At 38.5% G+C, this 23,796-nt stretch overlaps 1 protein-coding gene across 1 annotated transcript in view; it reads left to right on the top strand.

Annotated features, from left to right (window-relative positions):
- Copb1 (coatomer protein complex, subunit beta 1) overlaps positions 1-23,796 on the top strand; it is a 39,122-nt gene that overhangs the window by 5,149 nt on the left and 10,177 nt on the right. The window contains exons 4-16 of the mRNA NM_033370.3: positions 555-724; positions 2,690-2,804; positions 4,016-4,108; positions 8,770-8,907; positions 11,063-11,182; positions 11,898-12,005; positions 12,092-12,238; positions 12,600-12,745; positions 14,497-14,593; positions 16,175-16,335; positions 17,237-17,357; positions 22,358-22,585; positions 22,750-22,929. Of these exons, the coding sequence (NP_203534.1) occupies positions 555-724; positions 2,690-2,804; positions 4,016-4,108; positions 8,770-8,907; positions 11,063-11,182; positions 11,898-12,005; positions 12,092-12,238; positions 12,600-12,745; positions 14,497-14,593; positions 16,175-16,335; positions 17,237-17,357; positions 22,358-22,585; positions 22,750-22,929 (1,824 nt within the window). The remainder of the gene's footprint in view (positions 1-554; positions 725-2,689; positions 2,805-4,015; positions 4,109-8,769; positions 8,908-11,062; positions 11,183-11,897; positions 12,006-12,091; positions 12,239-12,599; positions 12,746-14,496; positions 14,594-16,174; positions 16,336-17,236; positions 17,358-22,357; positions 22,586-22,749; positions 22,930-23,796) is intronic.

Here is a 23,796-nt window from a genome sequence, read left to right as displayed (position 1 = left end):
TACTTATATATAATAATAAATAAATCTTTGGGCCAGAGTGAGTGGGGCCAACCAGGGCGAGCAGAGGTCCTCAATTCAATCCCCAGCAACCACATGATGGCTCACAACCAACTAACTGTACAGCTACAGTGTACTCATATACATAAAAATTAATAAGTAAATCTTTAAAAAAATTATTTTGTTGCCTTTTCCAACATTTTCTGTGTATTTTATGTTATTAAAAGATAGTAGTGAAATGAGTAAAAATTGTTTTAATCAAGAGGAATCAGAAGGAAATCAGTAATCTAGGTCTTTTTCCTAAATCTAACTTTAACTTTTTTCAAATTAGAAATTTTACATTTAAAATTTGATTTTTATAAAACGTTGAAACTTAAGTCTGTGAGATGGCTCAGCAGGTAAAGAGAGTTTGACTCCCAGGATCCACTGATTCCTGCAAGTTGTCCTTTGACCTCCACGGTGTGTGTGAGTGTACACACACATGCATACACGAATAAGTAAATGTAAGGTTTTTTAAAGTTGAAACTCAACATTTCTTGCTGTAATTTTTATATCAGGATCTCCAGCACCCCAATGAGTTTATTCGTGGATCTACTCTTCGTTTCCTTTGCAAATTGAAGGAAGCAGAATTGCTGGAACCTTTAATGCCTGCTATCCGTGCGTGCTTGGAACATCGTCACAGCTATGTTAGGAGAAATGCTGTTTTGGCCATCTATACCATCTACAGGTAAGGGAGGATCTATACCATCTACAGGTAAGGGAGGATCTATACCATCTACAGGTAAGGGAGGATCCTCCTTTGCTTTACTTCTGTTTTCAGTGCTTTAGAGTAGAGGTTCCAGTGTGGTTGGTTACAGAATGTATGCACTTGTAGATATGTTTTACTAATCAATACAGTATTTTTTCTCTTACTGTCATTACATTGTTACCATGGAGAAGTCAAAAACGATCTGGCATCAGTGAGCCCTAGTTTCCGCATGACAACAGTCAGCTTGAATGGCACAGTGCCACTTAAGATTATTGTATGCTTTCTAGTTTAAGACCATAACCATTATTCCTAATTGTATTGCTGCAGTTCACTCAGTTCATTTATTCACTTGCTAAAGGCATTACAATTTTTTACCTTGTTTAAAATTCTCATTTTGAACAGTGTGGGTCTTGTCTTACAGGCTATAAAGAAGTATGCTTTTAGTGAAAAGAGCTGTGATTCTTAACTGATTCTTAACAGCAGTTGATAATTTGCTGGGCCAGTGGTGTGTCGTCTAAGTTCAGCTTCTAGGGAAACCTAAGTCAGGAGGATGATGGGTTTGAGGCCAGTCTGAGCAACTTAATGAGTCTCTAAGTAGAAAAGGGTTGGGGATGTGGCTCAGTGGGTATTTGTTTAGCAGGAACAAGGCTTTGGGACAGTCATTAGAGTAAAGTAATAAAGCTGGAGATGTGGAAATTTAAAACAATTGTGAAGTTCAGAGGAGGCTAGATTACTAAATTGCTAAATCATGGCTGTCAGTCCATTTAGAAGTAGATTATGGGGCAGTGGTAGATAAAGCTCAGTAGCAGAGTCCTTGCCTAGAGTGTGTGAGCATGGATTCAGGTTGGAGTCCTAGCACTGCCACTTTAACTAGGATATATATTATTTTGTGTCTGTGTGTGCATGTACATGTTTATATGAGTGTGTGTGTGTGTGTGTGTGTGTGCTCAGGCCAGAGAACATTAGATATTGTTCCTCAGGCACCATCAACCTTTAACTTTGATGTGAGGACTCTCATTGTTGAGGAACTCACCAAGTATTCAGGCTGGCTGACCAGAGAGCCCCAGGTATCTTGTCTTCACCTTCTCAGCACTGGGATTACACCAGGCTGGCATCGAACACACAGAGATCCACATGCCTCTGCCTCCCAAGTAATAGAATTAAAGGCATGTACCATGGTACCCAGCTTGGCTTTTTTATTATTATTAAGATTTATTTATATATCTTATATATGAGTGCTCTGTCTTCATGAATACCAGGAAAATGGAACAGATCCCATTACAGATGGTTGTGAGCCACTATGTAGTTACTGGGAATTGCACTCAGGACCTCTGAAAGAGCATCCAGTGCTCTTAACTGCTGAGCCATCTCTTTGTCCCCTCCACTCCCCTTTTATAACCTAAGTTCTAGAACTTAGGTCTGCAAGTACTTTACCAGCTTTTATTTATATATATATATATATATATATATATATATATATATATATCTTCAGCCCCTGAAATATTTTTATAAGCATCTTTGTTCTTTAATATGTTACTTGGCTGAAACACAATTTTATTTATTTTAATGTTATGCTATAATGTTGACAGAAGTAATATTTTGTTGATAATGTATTGAATTCTTGAATGTTACCATAGGCACTATATAGTTTTTAAAATAATGTTGTTAGTAAATACGTTGCACAGATTATGAAAACAGACTGTTCCCTCAATACTTCTTAAGAAAGGTTGTAATATTGTAAAACTGACACTATGTTAACTTAATAGATGAAGTTTTAACCTATAGTTTCTTCTCCTGCTTCTAATAGATATAGAATTAAAAAAAAAAAAAAACGAAAGTATTGCATTCTAGAGTTTAAGTTTTAATGTTGGTAATGTCTGGAAAGTAACTGAAATAGGAAAGTGGGCATTTACTTAATATGAATGTTACCTATTTTGTCTAAAGAAATTTTGAACATCTTATACCTGATGCTCCTGAACTGATACATGATTTTCTTGTGAATGAGAAGGATGCAAGCTGCAAAAGAAATGCATTTATGATGCTAATTCACGCAGATCAGGTAAAGTACCTAAAAATACTTCCTTACTATAGTTAAACAAAAATGAAAACTAAGTCCTCGGCATGTTTTCTGTATTGTTTATTTTGTTTTGGTTTTTTGTTTTGTTTTATTTTGGGACAGGATTTCACTATGTAGCTCTGGCTGTCCTAGAACTCACTCTGTAGAGCAGGCTGGCATTGAGCTCACAGAAATCTACTTACCTCCACTTCCCACGTGCTAGGGTAAAAGGTGTGTGCCATGAAGCCTCACCTCAGCAGACAGCATGTTTTTAATTAGTAGGTTGATTTGGCGAACCTACGGTTTGAGGTCAATAGAGTAATGTCTAGTTAGCCAGGGCTACACAGAGAAACCCTGTCTTGAAAAACAAAGTATTGATGTTCTTACGGAAGAGATATTAAGGTCATGGTTCTCTGTGTACATTGCCTGATCATGAGAGTGCCTGGGAGATTTTTCTTCCAGGTCTCAGTAATAGAAACACAGCTATACTCTATTCACAGGTCTCAGTAATAGAAACACAGCTATACTCTATTCATTTGGAGTTTTGAGAAAGAATCTCCCTTTGTAGCTCTGCTGGCTTAAAACTTGCTATGTAGATCAGGTTGGCCTCAGATTTGCAGTGATCCTTGTGCCTCTGCGTCTCTGGTGCTGGGGCTACAGGCATAGGCCATCACACCTGATTAGAAAGAACATGCTTCAACAGCTGCTTTATTTCAATTACATGAATATTCTGAATCATTTAGGACTTAGGACTTTTTCCCTTGGCTTACCAGTTTAAAAAGACTCAGATCACACATACATGCCCAATTCTAGGAAGTGTTCTGATTTCCTGACATATATTTGTTTAGCTTCTTCCTTAATTTCTTTCACTTTTTTGTTTGTTTGTTTTAATATTTATTTATTATTATATGTAAGTACACTGTAGCTGTCTTTAGATACACCAGAAGAAGGTGTCAGATCCCATTACGGATGGTCATGAGCCCATGTGGTTGCTGGGAATTGAACTCAGAGCCTCTGAAGAACAGTCCGTGCTCTTAACTGCTGAGCCATCTCTCCAGCCCCATTTCTTTCACTTTTTTCCCTCAGTTAATTCTTTTTTGCCTCAGTTTCTTCATTAGTTTTATATCTGGGGAAAAGTGTGTGTGTGTGTGTGTGTGTCGTATTAATTCATTACACCAAATGAATATAAATATACTCTTTTTTTTTTTTTTTAGGATCGAGCTTTGGATTATTTAAGTACATGTATTGATCAAGTTCAGACATTTGGAGACATTCTACAGTTGGTTATTGTTGAACTAATTTATAAGGTAAGAATGATAATTTATACAAAAAAATCAGGATAGCTAAACCAATCCTATACAATAAAAGAACTTCTGAAGGTATCACCATCCCTAATTTCAAGCTGTATTACAGAGCTGTAGTAATAAATACCAAGCGGTTTTGGCATAAAAACAGACATGTTGATCAGTGAATCAAAGACCCAGTACATAAACCCACATACCTATGGATACCTGATTTTTGATAAAGAAACCAGAAATATACAATGAAAAAAGGAAGCATCTTCAACAAATGGTGCTGGTCTAACAGGATGTCTGCAAATAGATCCATCCATATCTTTCACCCTGCACAAAACTCAAGTCCATGTGTATCAAAGACCTCAACACAAAACCTCATATACAGATCCTGATAGAAGAGAAAGTGGAGAATAGCCTTAAATGCGTTGGCAAAGAGACTACTTCCTAAACAGAACACCAATAGTTCAGGCACTAAGATCAGTAATTAATAAATGGGACCTCATGAAACTGAAAAGTTTCTATAAGGCAAAGGAATATCAGAAACTTCACCAATTCCATATCTGACAGAGGACTAATATCCAAAATATATAAAGACCTCGAATAGACATAAACAAACCAAATAATCCAATTAAAAGGGGATGGGGATACAAATCTAAACAGAATTCTCAGCAGAGGAATCTCAAATGGCCGAGAAGTCCTTAAAGAAATGTTCAACATCTGTAGCCATTAGGGAAATGCAAATCAAAGCAACTACAAGATTCTTACACCTGTCAAAATGACTAAGATCAAAAATAAAAGCTTATGCTGGGAGGATGTGGAGCAAGGAACAGTCATCCACTGCTAGTGGGACTGTAAACTTGTACAGCCACTTTGGAAATCAGTATGGCAGTTTCTCAGAAAATTGGAAATTGTTCTACCTCGAGACCCAGCTATATCACACTCCTGGGCATACACCTAAAGATCACTCCATTCTACCACAAGGGCACTTACCCGACTATGTTCATATCAGCCTTTTTCATAATAGCTAGAAACTGGAAACAACCTACATGTCCCTTAACTAAAGAATGGATAAAAAACAAAAAGAACATTAATTCAGTGGACTACTACTCAACTGTTAGAAACCATTACATTGGGCTAGAGAAATGGTTCAATGGTTAGGAGTACTGACTGTTCTTCCAAAGGTCCTGAGTTCAAATCCCAGCAGCCACATGGTGGCTCACAACCATCTATAATGGGATCCAATATCTGGTGTGTCTGAAGACAGCTACAGTGTACTCATATAAATAAAATAAATAAATCTTTTTTTCTTAAAAAAAAAAAAGGAAAAGAAACAATTATATCATGAAATTTCCAAGCAAATGTATGAAACTAGAAAAAAAAAATCATCCTGAGTGAGGTTACCCAGACCCAAAAACATGAGCATGGTGTGTACTAACTTATAAGTGGATATTAACTGTAAAGTAAAGGTTAACCATGCTACAATCCATAAACCAAGAGAGAGGCTAAGTAACAAGGAGGACTTTAGGGAGGTTGCAGGGATCTCTTTGGGAAGGGGAAATAGAATAGATTTCTCTGATGTACTAGGGGCAGGTGGGGTTGAGAACAGGATGGATCAGGTGGGAGGTGGGGTAAAAATACTGAGAGGAAACTACTGGATTTGGGTGACATTTCAGGTAGGAAAGGTAGGAACCTAGTGCAACATGGAATCTTATCAGATTAACTAGCAAAAACTCCTAGTAATGGTGGACAGAGAGCCTGAACCAGCCATCTTGGTTCTATAACCAAGAAAAGCCTCAAATGGATAGATTGGGCTTCCACTCCAACCACAAAACCTTTGACCTACAGTGTGTCCTGCTTGCAGAGTGTTCTGTAACCCTACCATAATCATCATCAGAGAGACTTTATCTAGCAACTGATGGGAGCAGATGCTGGGTCCCACAGCCAGACTATTAGAGGGAGCTCTGGGAGGTGGAATCAGAGGGGTCAGGGACAGTACAAGAACACAGAATCAACTGACTGTGACTCATGGGGACTGGCAGAGATCAGGGAGCCTGTAGGGGTCTGACCTAGGTCCTTTGTATATATGCTATGGCTGGGTAGCTTGGTGTTGTGGGGAGACTCTGAATAGTAGGAGTGGGGCCTATTTCTGACTGTTGCCTCTTTCTGGGACCCTTTCTCTCCTACTGGGTTTTGTTGTCCAGCCTTTATTTGATGTATGTGCTGGGTCTTACTGCAGCTTGTTATACCATGCTTGTTTGATGTCCGTGGAAGGCATGCTGTTTTCTAAGGGGAGGTGGAGGAGGGTGGATCTGGGGGAGAGAGAGTATGGGGAGGGGAGGGAGGGAGGGAAAGTACAGTCAGGATGTAACATGAGAGAAGAACGAACATTTCTTAAAATGAATGGTAATTATGATATGTAAAATCAGCAATTTAAGACAAAAGTAAATAGTCTTATTCTGGAATATTCCCCAATTTCTAAGATAATATTTTAACTTGATATTTTATATATTTATTGTGAGCTGGTGGCATGCTTCAGAACTTTTGAGGGTCACTTCTCTCCTTCCACTGTGTGGGTCCCAGGGATAGATAGAACTCAGATTATCAGGTTTAGTGTCAAGTGTCTTAATCTACTTAGTCATCTCACTAACCCCAATAATAATGTTTTAATAATAGAGATATTACTAAATATCTTAATTTAGGCCTTCTTTTTTTGTTGTTGTTGTTTGTTTTGTTTTTTGTTTTTTCGAGACAGGGTTTCTCTGTGTAGCCCTGGTTGTCCTGGAGCTCACTTTGTAGACCAGGCTGGCCTCGAACTCAGAGATCTGCCTGCCTCTGCCTCCCAAGTGCTGGGATTAAAGGCATGCGCCACCACTGCCCAGCAATTTAGGTCTTCTTAAACCCTTTTTTTCTTTAATACCTTTATTATGTTTTCTTTTTTATCAGTATATCTCAAACAAATAATTGTGTACTGCCCAGTCATTAAGTGGATTATGAATAAGGCTTTAGAATAAAATGCAAATTTTTTATTATATATCAAACTGTTTTGAAAAACTAGAAATTAATAAACTTTATTAATGTTTAATTTTTGAAGAGTGATTAGATGGGGCCAGTAAGGTGGATCAGTGGGCAAAGGTGCTTGGGGCATAAGCCTGGTATCCTGAGTTTCATCCCCAGAACCCACATAAAGGTGGGAGAAGAAAGCTAAGATACCATCCAACCACCGCACATTTGTATACAACCCTTTGCTCCCCCCATGTCATAGACACAGATACACTATAATTTAAAATGAAGCAAGATGGAAAATAACTCATTGTGCTTCAGAAACATCAATGAGTGTTGCAGTTTAAGGTTTGTGGCAGCCTCATGGTGAGCAGATTTGTCAGGACTACTTTTCTAATGATAGTGTCAGTGTTTTACAACAATATTGGCTAGCTAATAACCCCTGAGTGGCTCCTGAGTTAAGTGGAAGAAAAGAGACATGCCTCTTTCACTATAAATCGAGTACTATAAAAAATTAAACATTAAACTTGGTGCTGTGGTTTGGATACAGTTTGAGTATGTTCTCAAAGGTCTTGGATCTCAGTGTGTGTCACTGTGCAGGTGTTGGAACATAAGAGGTAAAGCCTAGTAGGAAGTTATTGGGGTACACTGCCCTCAAAAGATAAGTGAGCACCTTAAAACCCTAAGGTAATTGTCAGAGGACACTGGGGCCTGAGTTCACTAGTAGGACACTATTTGGTACACACAGGCCCTGGGTTTGCCCTTGGTGCTGTTAAAGCTGGGGGAGGGACGGGCAGCACTTTATTGTCAGCACTTCTGCTGTGGGGTTTTGTGGAGGTTAGAGAGCAGGGTCTTGGCTATGCAACTCAGATGAGCCTGGAACTCCTGGACTCAGCTCTCCTCCTATATCGACTACACTTTAGTTTGCAGTATCTTTTGAAAGAGCTCACTGTCACAATGTCCTGATAAAACAAACTGTAAATATTATCCAGTGTGTTCTCATAGTCACAATCTCTTCCCTGTACTATGACAGTTACTTGAACTTGCTTTTTAATTTTGCAGTGTGCATGCATGTGTCATGGCATGACCATGGCGGTTAGAGAACTTTGTGGAATAGATGGCTTACCTTTAGTTTTGTATGGGTTCCAGGGCACAAACAGGGTTGCCAGCTCGCTCTTCTTGAGCCATCTAGCCAGCTCCTGTGACCATTACTTGAAACACATTTCTTTCTAAAACTATCAGTGTTTGTTACATTTCACTCAGTATTGGCTGGTATTTTTTTAATCTTTGAAATATTATTCTTAGCTTTTATATTGTAGTTTACTTATTTATTGAGGCAATGTCTCATTATGTATGTAACCCTAATTGGTCTGGAACTTGACAGAGATCTGTCTGCCTCTTCCTGAAGGCTGAGATTAAAGGTGAGAGTCATTATGCATTAAAAAATTTCATCTGGTGGTGACAGCACAGACCTTTGATCCCAGCAGTCAGGAGACAGAGGCAGGTGGATCTCTGTGAGTTTGAGGCCAGCCTGATCTACAAAGTGAGTTCCAGGACAAAAAAAAAAAAAAAAAACCAACATCTGAAAGTAATTATAAAGGCTGGGAATGTGCCCTTTTATGTGTGTATAATGTCCTTGAAATCAGCTGAAGCCTAAATGTTCTCTTTTTCAGGTCTGTCATGCTAATCCATCAGAAAGGGCCCGCTTCATTCGCTGTATCTATAACTTACTGCAGTCATCTAGTCCTGCTGTAAAATATGAGGCTGCTGGGACACTGGTAACACTGTCAAGTGCACCAACTGCAATAAAGGTACTTTGATGACTTATGATGGACATCCTGTCTTACCCTCATGCTCCAGTGACATTGAAGTTATTTATATGGTTACTTGCTATACTTAACACAGTCCAACCTTTGACATCATTAACAGGACATCTATAACGTCCCCACTTGAGAACCACACAACTGAGTTAGAAGGGGGGAATATCAATACCCCTCAACTTGGGTGTGGGTATGGGGATGTGTGCCCCCACCCACCCACACCCACACCCACACAGAGCTTTAAGTAAGTACAATTTTGTGCTGGCAGCGTTCATATCTACCCTTAGCTACCAAGCTACAGGCTAGGCACGTGGTAGAGAGGACTACAGATTCTATAAGATGATTTACCTTCTTAAATAATTAAGCCTTTTCTTTCTGCTTTCACAAACTTAAAACTTTTTACTGATGTTTTAAGATCTCTCTTTATAGCTGCGCGTGGTGGTGCATGCCTTTAATCCTAGCACTTGGGAGGCAGAGGCAGGAGGATTTATGAGTTTGAGGCCAGCCTGGTCTACAGAGTGAGTTCCACAACAGCCAGGGCTGTACAGAGAAACCCTGTCTTGAAAAAACAAAACAAAACAAAACAAAATATTTTGGGGATCTTCAATAATAGATTATTGCATTTCTTTTCTTTTGTTTAGTCTATCAAGACTTTGTCAAATAAACTAATATGTTCAGAGAACAATTATTTTAGAAAGCCAGCTGGCATAAATTGTTGAATTTACTGTTTTACCTGCTAATACTAAAACACTTTATTTAGAAATAATTTTAAACTTAAAGGGAAGTCACAGAAATAGGACAGAGTTCCGTTACATTCCTCCTCTAGCGTCCTGTAATGTTCATACCTTGTGTAATCATATAATTGTCAAAACTAAATTAACGTTGAAATTGTATTGTCAAATAAACTAATTTTGTTCAGATTTCCCTTCGGTTTTCGGTTAATGCCCTTTTCTGTTCTGTGATCCACTCTAGGATCCACAGTTTACATTGCTGTCTTAGTCTCCTCTATCTTTTAAATGTTATTTTCATGCCTTCATAAAGAATCTGCGTTTGTTTCTAGGAGATTCTGGAACATGAGTTTGTCTCATGTTTTCTCATAACCACTGAGATTAGGCATTTGGGCAAGAGCACAAAACCTGTTGTCACACGTCCTCAGAACAGGGTGACTGTACACCCTCTTCATGACCAGTTAGGTCAAGACTGTCTCCCTGATTTGTTTACTGTTCTGATTTTCCTCATTATATATTCAGAATATATTCGAGGTACTTTGAGACTGTAGATTTCTTGTCACTCCTCAGATTTGTTTCCACTAATTTTGGCACTGATAAATGGATTTTTCTTAGCAATAGTTATTACTAGATATTCTAAGGGTAACTTTATAGTACCTCATTGACAGTTACTGTGGCATTCCGACATAAGAAAGCACTGATTTTCACTTTCCTACTCTTTTTCATTTATATTAGTATGAATATAGTCTATGTATCATAACCCACTGTTAAAATTATTTTGTTCAGGTTGTTCCAGCTTTGACTACTGAGAACTTTTCTAGATAGGCTACTTTTTCTTTTGATTTTTAAACTTGAGCATTCTACAAACCATTATACTTTTAAAAATCTTATGTAAAAACAATAACAGGGCACTAGGGATGTAGATCGTTTGCTAAAGTACTTAATTGGGAAGTGCAAGGGTTTCAGTCACCAGTACTACCTTCTAAAAAGTTTAAATAGATGCTAAAATATTTCATAACAGATTATCTTTACATTCTGGCTTAGCACTGTAATAAATATATAAAGATGAATTAAACTTTATCCCTGATGTGAAATGTGTTTAATAGCCATACTCAGATTCTCTGCCCTCTTCTGCTCTGTTTCCTTAGTTTGAGTCCATAAGTATTTGCATCTGTGGCAGCTCCTTTCCATCGTTGACTTGGTGATCCTTGCCATGCCTCGTAGTCTAGAGTAGCACTGAGGCTGCTTACAGTTAGGGGCCAGACATCACGTCTCTCTAAATGAAGTGCATAAATGCTAGGGCAGAGGCGAATGAGTTTGTTTTAGCTTCCTCGTGGCCTGGCAGGGAGGACCAGTTGTTATTTTCACACTAGTTGTTTTTCCAGAATGCATTTCTTTCTTTCTTTTTTTTTTAATAGGCTGCTGCTCAGTGTTACATTGATTTAATTATTAAGGAGAGTGATAACAATGTAAAGCTCATCGTCCTGGACCGCTTGGTGGAATTAAAAGAGCATCCTGCTCATGAACGAGTCCTGCAGGTAAGCTCTGGTGTCCTTTATGCGTAGATCATCCCCAAGCCTTGCCACTGTAGATAATGTAACCTGGAACCTGAAGCCTGACACTGTAAATTTTGGGCAACTGAGGGTAACACTTTATATATATGAGTACACTGTAGCAGTCTTCAGACACACCAGAAGAGGGCATCAGATCTCATTACCAATGGTAGTGAGCCACCATGTCGTTGCTGGAATTTGAACTCAGAACCTTCAGAAGAGCAGTCAGTACCTCTGAGCCATCTCTCCAGTCCTGCCCCCCACCCTCACCCCCACCCCCACCCCCCACCTGGGGAATAACTCTTAAATCACCATCTCCTTTTAGGTCTTTCTACATGACGTTGACTTGTTGAAGGTTAACTGAACTGCGTTTCCTCTACAGTGTCCTTCCTCCTGGATATGGCTGGTTACTTTGCTGTAATGTCACTTAGCTTGTTCCTCTGACTTTTGTATTTTCCATGAAATAAGTTGGATCTAAAACTTGTAAACATTGTCAGCTCAGCTGTGTCATATGTGATGTCATCACTTCATGTCTCATTATACTAGCGACCCCGAGTATCTGCTTCTTCCTACACTACTAATTCCATTACTAATCAGAGGACTGAGGTGATGGAAGGCAAAAAGCACTGTGGTGCAATTAGGATATTTTTCTTATGAAGAGAAACACTGGCATCACTCTGTAGTTTTGGGTTTTTTTCAGGATCTGGTCATGGACATCCTAAGAGTACTGAGTACGCCAGACTTAGAAGTGCGTAAGAAAACGCTGCAGTTAGCACTGGATCTTGTCTCATCTAGGAATGTTGAAGAGGTAAAAACAGAACATTGATGACATTATTTGTAAGTTGTCCAGATAGAATGTAATTCTCACTTGTTTTTACTTTTTTTCCCCCCTAGTTGGTTATTGTCTTAAAGAAGGAAGTAATTAAAACAAATAATGTGTCTGAGCATGAAGACACTGACAAATACCGACAGCTTCTCGTGCGAACACTGCATTCCTGCTCTGTCCGATTTCCAGATATGGCTGCAAATGTTATTCCTGTGGTGTGTAACTCTTACTATTTTACTTGTAACATTCTAGATGTTTTTGTTTTTCTTCTACTGAAATTGCAACCATCTGAAATAATAAAAGTCTTCCTGTACATTTTTGATCTTTATGTGTATTCCTATGCTGACTAGAGTAAGAACTCAGATTTCTTTCTCTTAATCCTCATCAAAAATTTTGCTGCACACAAGACTATTGACACTTCTGTTTATGTACTAGTGTCTGTCTCAGCTTATGTTTTGTTCTGTATTTTGAAAATCACTAACTTCCATTCTTTGTTCATTAATTTATTTCTGACTTTATATAATTTTCTTTCTGGAAACTATATAACTGTTTGCCCCATTTCTCTCTTTCTGTTAGTTAATGGAATTTCTCAGTGACAGTAATGAAGCAGCAGCTGCTGATGTCTTAGAGTTTGTTCGTGAAGCCATTCAGCGCTTTGACAACCTGAGAATGCTGATTGTTGAGAAGATGCTGGAAGTCTTCCATGCTATTAAGTCTGTCAAGTAAGTTTAAACTACACTTAATGTAAAGTTGAGCATTTTTGTCAGTTTCTATTTTAAAAGAGTCAACTAGTAGAAAATAAAATAGAGAAGAAATAAGATATACAATACACAAAATCATCCACCATCATTCTCAGTTTGTAGTGCATAGAATTGTTTTAGTTAGGTCTCTGTATTCTAATTACTTCTAAAACATTGTGAATCACAGGATGACCAAGAAACATTTTTTTTAAGCATTGTACTTAAAATCATCATTTGAATACCTATTATTTATGTCACCCTTAGCATTTATTGGAAAGGTTTGAAAAAACAACCTGAATACGACAATATGTTCGATTCCACTAGCCTTTGTTTATCAGAAAGGGTTGTTGAGTACAAATTTTGCTTTACTTATTGCATTTACTGGATAAACTACAAGAGATTTATAATATGTCTACTTAAATAGGATGAGACCAGAACAAGGTTGGTTCAGTAATGTGAAGGTGACTGAGAGGTATACATACATACATACATACATACATACATACATACATACATAGCATATATCATGCACATATTTTGTATAATGTGTGTATGCCTGTTATGAGGAAAAAAATCCTATGAAAGCTTTCCTTTTGATAGCTGAAATCTTCTAGGGATTTAATTTCTATGGTTGATTTTATTTTTCTAAATAAATTCAGTTAAAATCTATGAAAAGGGATAGCTAAAAATTTTATCCATTTTAACATTTTAAAACAGAAAATTGCTGCTATCTTTGTCAACTGTCTCAGGGTTTCTATTGCTATATAGAGACCATGACCACAGCAACTCTTATAACAGAAAAATGTCTTAAGTTCAGAGGTTTAGTCCATTATTGTCATGGTGGGAAGCATGATGGCATGCAGGCCAACATGGTGCTGGAGAGGTAGCTGAGAGTTCTACATCTGGATCCACAGGCAGCAGGAAGTGACTATTGGGCATAGCTTGAACATATATGACCTCAAAGCCTGCCTCCGTAGTGACATACTTCCTAACAGCAAGGCCATACTGACTCCAACAAGGTCACACGTACTCCATCCAGGCCCCTCATAATAGTGCCACTCCAGATGGCTAAGCATTCAAACACATGTGTCTGTGGGGACATCCTATTCAAATTTTCCCAGTAACGTTTTAGGTTGGGAATTGCTTTGTTCTTGTGACAGGACACTACTGTGTAACCTAGCCTGCGTGCCTTTATTATAGATATGTTCCTACTACAGCTGACTGTCTTTGCTTACTTTAATGTTTTCTGTGCTGGGTTTCAAACCCAGCACTTTGTGTGGTCCCTAGGTAAACACTGTACCCAGCCAGTGAAATGTACCCAGCCCCAACAGATGTTCTTCTATATATGTCATCCTACTCAACACTTTGCATCTTGCAGTGATTGCAGATAGAAAGTGAAATGAATTTAAAAATTATATTCAAGTAATATATTTCTCATAGTAGAAAGTAATAAAACCAAATTTTTTTTAACTATCCCCTAAATGAATGCCTGTGGGAAACATTTTGCTATTTTAACTTTTATTGCTCCACTCACTTGTTTTAGAATGTGCCTAAGAACAGTGAATGCAAATAGCTATTTTCTTAGCTTTCCATTTGTTACAGTCTTTCTGAAATGTTCCTCTTCCAGAATACAAAATCCTGCTTTCTTGTTTTACCTTAAATTCACAGAGAAGTGTTTGTGCTTCAAAGTTTGTTCCCAGGTTTGTATTTCAGAGCTTACATTCTTGTCCTAGGATTTACCGAGGAGCATTGTGGATCCTGGGAGAGTACTGCAGTACAAAGGAAGACATTCAGAGTGTGATGACTGAGGTCCGCAGGTCCCTTGGGGAGGTACGTTTGTATGCTGCTCTTCTGTGCTGGCAGAGCAGCTCAGTGGTAGAATCCATGGGTGGCGTGCATGCAGCCCTAGTCAGTCCTAATACAAAGAAAAACAGCAATTGAACTTATGTAATCATTCACTTTGGTGTTTTTGTTATGTAGTGTTTGAGCTAAAGAACACTGAAAATTATATTTTAATTACCCAGATAAATAAACCTCAGGGGTTATAGAAAATTAAAAGTGTTCCCCCTCCCCCTGCTTCCATGAGAACTATTAACACCTGTTCAAATAATTATTTGTTTATCTTTGGGTAAGATTTTGTTTGAGCAGAATGTCTGTGCAGCTAGTAAAATTTTTTTGTTTTGTTTTTGTTTTTCAAGACCAGGTTTCTCTGTGTAGCCTTGGCTATTCTGGAACTCAATTTATAGACTGGCCTCACACTCAGAAATCTGCCTCCCTCCCCCTCCCAAGTGCTGGGTGGGATTAAAGAGAGGTGTGCACCACTACTGTTGGCATTTTTTTTTTCTTTTTTAAGATAAGATCTCACTATGTAGCCCTGATTGGCCTGAAACTCGATATATAGACTTGACTGGCTTTGAACTCAAGAATCTACTGATGTACTTGCCTCTAGCTCTTTTTTTTTTTTTTAATTTTCTTTATTTACATTTCAAATGTTATCCCCTCCCCCTAAGCCCTCTATCCTGTCCCCCATCCGGTTGCTTCTATGAGGGCGTTCCCCCACCAAACCACCCACTCCTACCTCCCAGCCCTCAGATTTCCCTACACTGGGGCATCACCTGCCTGTAGCTCTGCGTGTTGACGTTAAGGATGTGAACCACGGTGCCTGCCAATAGCTGCAAACTATGCTATTGCTGATCTGCCTTGACAGCCAATCTGAGAGCAAGGCCAACTTGAGACTGTTAATGTACTAATATTGGAATAGTCTTTCATCAAGACAACTTCGTGGTAGAATGCAGAGAACAATGGACTGCTTTGTCAGGAGACCTGGGTTCTTTTCTAATTAGGCATTAGCTCTGAGACCTTCACTTGTAAGTTCCTTAACTACCTAAACTTTTTTTCATCTCTAAAATAAAGGACATAACATAGGTTTAATTAAAGACTCTTAGAGTTCTTCATACATGAGAAATTTAAGGCAACGTGTTGACAAACAAGCTGTAGCAGCCCTGCGATCAACTAATAGTGTGGTTGGGGAAGTTATTTATACATTTCATTTTACAGGGATGAGTGCTGTTTTAGTTCATATTTTCAGAGGAAGAGATAAAGAATGAGGCCCAGAAAGCATCTACTTTGCTAAACACCGCCCTGCCCATTTTTCTGTTAAGGAATTGTTCAAAAAGAATTAAAATTCCCCCTTAATAGATTCAGAAATGAGGCTCAAAATTATTGTATGATTCAACATCATACTTGTAGTAAGTGGTGGTGTGGGAATTCACATCAGAATCATTGACTATAAACCTTCTGTTCTTCCCACAGAGTCTACAGTCAAAATGCCTTTTGTATAAAGTTGATTGATTATTCCAATGTAACTTTATTGTTGATATTATTAAATCATTGTTTCCATTTGGCTTTTAGATACCAATTGTAGAATCAGAAATAAAGAAAGAAGCTGGCGAGTTAAAACCAGAAGAAGAAATAACTGTTGGGCCCGTTCAGAAATTGGTTACGGAGATGGGCACCTATGCTACTCAGAGTGCGCTCAGCAGTTCCAGACCTACCAAGAAAGAAGAAGACAGGTAACAGCCTCTGCGCCCTGCTGGCTGAACTGCTGTACTGTTCCTCTGTGGTTTCTTTCTCGTAATAGTTTTTGATGCTTAAGTGAAAGTATTTGCCATTTAAGGTCTTGAAATAAGGTTGTGTGTAAGGTTTCCCTCTGAATGGGCTCTGTAATTTATGTCTTTTGTTCCTACTGTTCCCGTTGAAGTAAATATTCTTATAAAACCTACTTTACTCACATAGGAAATGCTGTGTTTATATTTAAGTCTGATTGCTTGTTAGTGTCAGAAAGATATTTTGATGTTTTCCCTTTGTCTTTTCTTTTTTCTTTCTTTCCTTTATTTATACATTTCTCTCTTGGACTAGAACTCGGGGCTACTCCATGCTGGGTTAGTGCTCTGCCACTGGAACTATAGTCTCAGTACAAATTGTCCAGTTCTAATTGATAAAGTAACATTTCAATTTATTTTGCTTTCTGTGTCTATAAGAAGATGAGAAAATGATGGTACAGTGTCACTGAGCACTTCTTATGTACTAGAGGCCACACTAAATAGCTGGCCTCACGGTCTTGACAGCAGCCCTTTGAGCGAGTGTGTACTGTCTCCATTTTCAAGAAAAGGAGTTTCAGACTTAGAGAACCCTGTAAGCAACTCTGTGAGAGTACATAAGCTGGCACTTGGGAGTAGCATGTTAGCTCCAGTACATCTACCCTTAATTAAACAGCCTTTTCTTTCTGTTCCTTGGACTGCTAAGTTATTTAAGAAAAATATTAGTTATATATTCTTTTTCATTTTGAGAACTAATGAGGAATTTAACTTGAGGTCCTTATCACCAAACAGGAAATAAGTAACGAACCTGAACCATTTATACAAAAGCTGCGTCAGGATTCGTGGAGTTTTATGTTTGTTAATTCCTTTGCAGACCACCCTTGAGAGGGTTCCTCCTGGATGGAGATTTCTTTGTTGCTGCTTCCCTCGCCACAACTCTAACCAAGATTGCATTGCGCTATGTAGCGTTGGTTCAGGAGAAGAAAAAGCAAAATGTATGTTTACTTATTCTCTATTTGCCCAGTCATTGATTACTAAATGTCTACTCTGTTGAACAATGAGAAACTTCAAAGTTAATGCTAAAGGTCATGTCATAAAAGAGCTTAGTAAGGGAAACAGACACAGTAGTATAGCATGACTAAAAAATTGACAGAGAAATACAGAAATGATATGATTAGTCTGAAGAATGAGGAGGGGTTATGAAGTCACTTCTGTAGGCTAGGATTAGTCATCAGCCACTGAAAGCCATGGCCTTTTCTCATTAGCATTTTTGTTGTTGTCTATTTTATCTTAAAATGTCTCTGATGGGGGCTGGCGAGATGGCTCAGTGGTTAAGAACGCCGACTGCTCTTCCAAAGGTCCCGAGTTCAAATCCCAGCAACCACATGGTGGCTCACAACCATCCATAAAGAAATCTGATGCCCTCTTCTGGAGTGTCTGAGGACAGCTACAATGTACTTACATATAATAAATAAATCTTTAAAAAAAAAAAAACAAAAAAAAAACGAATCCATGGAAGGCCAGAAAGGCACCTTGGGGCACACACCCGTCTTTCTGACCTCTCTTTAAAAAAGAAAAACATCTCTGAAATAGTTTCTGTCTATAGTTGGAACCTATTTACAACTTCTGGCAGTTCAGATTATACTCTTATTTACAATAGTGTGCTTCTACAATAGTGTGCTTCCATTCTTTCAAGCCTCATCAGCCCATACCTGTAAATCCTAGCACTTATAGGGCTTTGTCAGGAAAATCTGTGTTTGCAGCCTGCCTGAATTACATAATGAGACTGTCTCAGGAGAAAAGAAAATATAAGTATCCCTTTTTCAATATTCTTTCTGGTGTCTGGATCAAGACAAAAATTGACCAGATATTGAGAGTTAGAAACAAGACAAAGTTGAAGCACCTTCCAGAATACTTTTTCCTGAATTTAAAAATTGTGGTAAAAAGAATACATAGTCTGAAATTTACTATTTTAACAATTTTTAATTGTTCAGTTAAGTGGTACTAAAAATATTCACATGTTAAGCAACATGGCTGCCATTCCTCCCAGTGCTTTTATTATCATCCTAAAAGGAAATTTGTACACAGTAATAGTAGCTTCTCTGCCTGCCTTCCTGTCCTCAGTTCCTCCTAACATTTAATTATACTTTATTTTTTAAAATAGAGTGTTTATGTGTGTGCTTGTATGTGGTGTTTGAAAGGATGCACCTGTGTGTACCCTGGCATAAATGTGGAGGTCAAAGGACAACCTGAAGAATGAGATAGGACCTTTCTTGTTGTTTACAATTGCATTGCAGGTTAGCAGCCCACAGCCTTCAAAGAAGTTCTTCTATCTCTATCTGGCATCTCCCTGAAGGAGTGCTAGGATTAGACATATACCATTGTGTCAGGCTTTTCACGTGGGGTCTGAAGATCCACACTGAGGTTGCTACAAAACCATCTCAGCTGTCTTATTCTAGGTGCTGTGTTTAAATGGAATCATGCAGGCCCTATTCTTCAGAGTGTTTCATGTGCCATAATAGCTTCATACATATGATACCAGAATTCCTTTTTTAAGGCTGAGTAAAAGTACATTTTGTGTGTGTGTGTGTGTGTGTGTGTGTGTGTATAACACTTTCTTTACATTTTGTCGTAAATAACAGTTAATTATCTGAGTTGAGCATGGTGGCAGCTGCCTTTAATCCCAGCTACCTGAGAGGAGATAGAGTCAAGAGAATCAGGAATTCCAGATCATTTTCAGATAGAGAGGGAGTTTGAGATCAGCCTGAGCTACAAGAGGCCCTGTCTCCAACCAAAAAGTTGGTTATTTTTAATTTTTCTATGCATTTATAACCTGATATTTTCTTTTTGTCTAAGTAATTTGATTATACATATATATCACTTGGTAAGCAAATAAGAACCAATGTGCCTGTAACCCAAGCACTTAGGAGACAGGAGTGCAAGATTGAAGGAAGCTAGATTGATGAGTCAGTCACACAGCAAGACCTTGTCTGGGAAAAAAAAGTGTGTGTGTGTGTGTGTGTGTGTGTGTGTGTGTGTGTGTAAGAAAAAAAAAAAGAGCACCCAGTACTTACTTAAACTATTTTTCTTTTACTTGGAAAAAATTATCTTCCTGATATGATAAAGATAAGCAAGGAATGTTATAAGAGAATGCAGCTTGGTGGTAGAAAAACTATTTAACATTATATAATGTCCTGGTTTTAATCCTCAGCACCACTAAAAGTAAATAAATAAACTTGAATAGAGTCACTTAGGATTGCAACACTTAACTACGAATTTTGTTAATGTTGTAGGGACGATAGAAAATTGAAAGATGGGGTTGTGGAAACCCTCTAGAGTTTGAATTCGCTAGTATCTGTCTTAACACTTTTACTGATTGAAAACAATAATTTTGTACTTTATAAAGTACATTTTCACTCAGCGTGTAACAAACACTTCTCCATGTTTTTATAAACTCTTCCTAGTTGTATTCATAATATTTAATTGCTTTGTAATTTAAGCATCCAACTGTTTTTATCTTAAGACTCCAAATTGATTTCCTCAGGATTGGTTGTATCACTTTTAAATGATAGGAGAATGTTGGTTGCTATCAGTTTAAAGAACCAGATTTCTTGTGGAGTCTAGTTAATACACTTAGCTGTGCTTCATACAAAAGTGGATGCTTGTTTTTTTCTCATCAGCATGCCTCTATTTGTGCCATTTCCCTCTCTTCATTCCCTGTGTGGTTAGGAGTGTCCTTGTATCACGGCCTAAAGAATGTGCATTTACTTGAATTGTGATGTAGGTCTGAACACAGGTCCTCACACTTGTGTTGCAAGAGTTCTACCAGTTGTACCATCTCCCTCTTCCACTTACAATTTTGAAAGATGTTTTTGTAAAAACTGAGTTCCCAGTTGGCATTGCTTTCTCCCAGCGCTATAAAGGTGTAGCTCCCATTGTCTTCTGCCTTCCTCGTGAGAAATCCTCCGTTACTCCTGCCAGTCCATGGCTGGTTTTAGATTATTCTTATCGTGGGTTTTAGCAGTTTGATTTGTCCGTGGCTCAATGTGGGTTTCCTCATGTTTCTTCTGTGCTTCATTGAGCTTTGGGGGTCGAAGATTTGCAGTTCTTATAGATCTAGGAAATTTCTGGTCATAGTTTTTTCAGACATTGTTTTTTACACTCCTATCTCTCTTTCCTCTTCTTCTGCAGGCAGGGTACAACCTTGGGGACTTACACCTACTTCTCTGCAAGTGTGTGTCGTCGTTCCCCCCCCCCCCGCTTCCAGTAGTTTTTCATATGCGGACCTAAGTCAGTCCTCAGCTAAAGATGGTCAAGGGCATAGAGCATCTATGTATAATGTCACAATAATATACATGAGATTCAAAATATAAATGGAATTCGATTGTGTTTTTTAATTGTAGGCCTGATAATAGAGATTTCATTATGAAGTCTGAGGAAAAGTCTGAAGTCTAAGGTTGCAGTGTAAAAATGAAACTAGCCTAATAGGTGGCTGTACTCACCCTGGCCATGAACAGCATAGCCTCACATTATGTAGCATAGCCTCCTAATGCAGTACAGTTAGGAACATTAAACAGCACCTGCTCCAAATTGTGTGTGTGTGTGTGTGTGTGTGTGTGTGTGTGTGTGAATGCCTGCTTATCTTATTTGTACTACATGCAAATAATGCTTACAGGGGCCAGTGTGTGTGTGTGTGTGTGTGTGTGTGTGTGTGTGTGTGTGTGTGTGTGTGTGTGTGTGTGTGTGTGTGAATGCCTGCTTATCTTATTTGTACTACATGCAAATAATGCTTACAGGGGCCAGAAGAGGCATCAGATGCCCTGAAACAAGAGTTTCAAGTGGTCATGAACCTGTGAATCTAACCAGGGTTCTGTGTGAGAACAGCAAGTGCTCTTAACCACTGAGCCATTTCTTTATCTTGTCTCTTAAAAAAAATAAAATCTTGTGTGATTAAAAACAGACAGCAAAGCCAGGAGGTGGTGGGTCACATCCTTTATCCCAGCCCTCAGGAGCCAGAGGCAGATGGATCTCTTTAAGTTCTAGGCTGCCTGATCTATAGGGGGAGTTCAGGGACAGCCAGAGGGTTACACAGTGAAACTGTTTTGAAAAACCAAAGAAACAAAACAGGCAAAAACAGGAAACTGGTCTAGTTTAAAAGACACTGAAGAGAACAGTAGCTGATAAAATGTGTGAAGCTGATCCTGGGTTTTAAAGTAAAATAAACATTTTGAGGTGATTTAGGAAGCTTTATTTGAATTCAGGGTATAGCACATATATTTAGGGATTGTTCAGTATCTCAAATAAGAAATCAATACTTTTGGTTTTATAGGAAATTGTACTCATTCTTAGTAAATAGTTGCTAATATATTTATGAGAGAGAATTCTTGTTTTTATATGACCAGCCAAAGTATATGAGTTCATAAGAAAGCAAATAGGAAGGTCTGGGGAGCTAGTTTAGTCAGTAAAGTGTACAGTCTTGAGACTGAAATCTTATAATTTTGAGAACCTGAATCCTGTCCCCAGCACCCATACAGAAAGTCAAGTACAGTGACAAGCTTGAAGTCTGAGTAGAGGCAAAGACAGAAGTATTACTGGGGCTTGTTGCCCAATCTCATTGAGCCTCAAGTCCCAGAGTAAGGTCCTGTCTCAAAAAGCAAGGTTGACCCCTGCCTCCACATGCATGCTCCCACAGGAAAGTGAACACACAGAAAGCAGATATGGCTAAGAGGTCTCCAGTTGCTGAAGAGCATTGTTCTTTCAGCTTTTTTGGTGGGTTTAAAGAGAAAACCATTAAAAGTCCTTGCTACTTCTCAACCAGGGTCAGTGAAGCCTTGGCATGACTGACAAAACAAAACAGGTGGAAGGGTGTGGGAATATCTAGGGAAATAAAAGCTGAACAGTTTGTTTAGTTCAGGTGCATTCTGGAATTGTCTGTTAGTTATATTTGAGTGACATAGGAGAATCATAGCAATAACCAATTTCTCTACCTTCGCAGTCTTTTGTTGCTGAGGCTATGTTGCTTATGGCAACTATCCTTCATTTGGGAAAATCCTCTCTTCCTAAGAAGCCAATTACTGATGATGATGTAGATCGAATTTCCCTGTGCCTCAAGGTCTTATCTGAATGCTCACCTTTAATGAATGACATCTTTAATAAGGAGTGCAGACAGTCTCTTTCCCAAATGTTATCTGCCAAACTCGAAGAAGAGAAACTATCCCAGAAGGTAAGGTATATACGAAAAGTCTATAGAGTGCTTCATAAGTTGGGGTTTTTTTCCTTTTCAATCTTGGTTTTTCAGTCTCTGTTTAAGTCTGTCCCTGTGAAAGACTTATGAGAAGCTATTGTTCTTCCCATACAAAAGACATGTGCATTGCTTTTTCAACACAGAAAGAATCTGAAAAGAGAAATGTGACAGTACAGCCTGATGACCCCATTTCCTTCATGCAACTAACTGCGAAGAATGAAATGAACTGCAAGGAAGATCAGTTCCAGCTGAGTTTGTTGGCAGCAATGGGTAATACTCAGAGGAAAGAGGCAGCTGATCCCCTAGCATCCAAACTTAACAAGGTAACAGTAGCAGATAGATGACTTGTTGGTTGGTTGTTCCTTTTAGGTGGGGTCTCACTGTGTAGCCCTTGCTGACCTGGAACTAACTGCTAAGACCAAGCTTGCCTCAAACTCAGAGAGATCTGCTGACCTCTCTCCCAAGAGCTGAGATTAAAGGCTTGTGCCACCATGACCAGTTGAAAATTTATTTAAATTGGCTACTTACTAATAAGTAACTGGTCCTGCTATGCATGTGTGATTTTTTTTTGTTATTTTAATTAAATAACTAGTTACATAGAATTGAGTACATGGGAGCTTATGTGTGCATGTATGTATGTCTATGCTATTGATGATAGCAGGCAAACACTATACCACGGAACTATACCTCCAGTCCTAGCATCTGTTTCTACCAAGTCCTTGTGATATTTAGGTCTGTGAAACTTCATTTGAATCACACATGGTAGACACATCTATAATCTCGGCACTTACAGAAAGATTACAAAGCTAGGGGCAGTCTGGGCTACCTAGTTAAAAGGAAGACTTATCAGCTGGTTACCCATCACCTGTGAGATGAGTGAACAGTCTCAAGTTGACCTGACCATTACAGATAAAAGTCAGTAACAGAATCAGAACTACTATAGCTTTTTTTTTTTTTTTCCAAAACTGAGACTTGGCATTTGGGAAGCCAAGACAGCAAGACCACAAGTTTGAGGCCTGCTGAGGCTCTATAACCTTGCTTCAAAAACCAACAAATTAAAACCTGTTAGCAATGACCTTACACTTAAAATTTTTTAGCTTTCCCTTTTAATTGTGGTAAAAATTACAGAACATAAAATGTACTGTTTTAATCTGGTCTTGTTTTGCTTCATTCCACTGCTGAGGGTTGAA

This window comes from Mus musculus, chromosome 7 (assembly GCF_000001635.26).
Source record: "Mus musculus strain C57BL/6J chromosome 7, GRCm38.p6 C57BL/6J".
In the NCBI taxonomy this organism is placed as follows: Eukaryota; Metazoa; Chordata; class Mammalia; order Rodentia; family Muridae; genus Mus; species Mus musculus.
The sequence above is the reverse complement of the archived record's forward strand: the minus strand, read 5'-3'. Positions and strand labels throughout refer to the sequence as shown.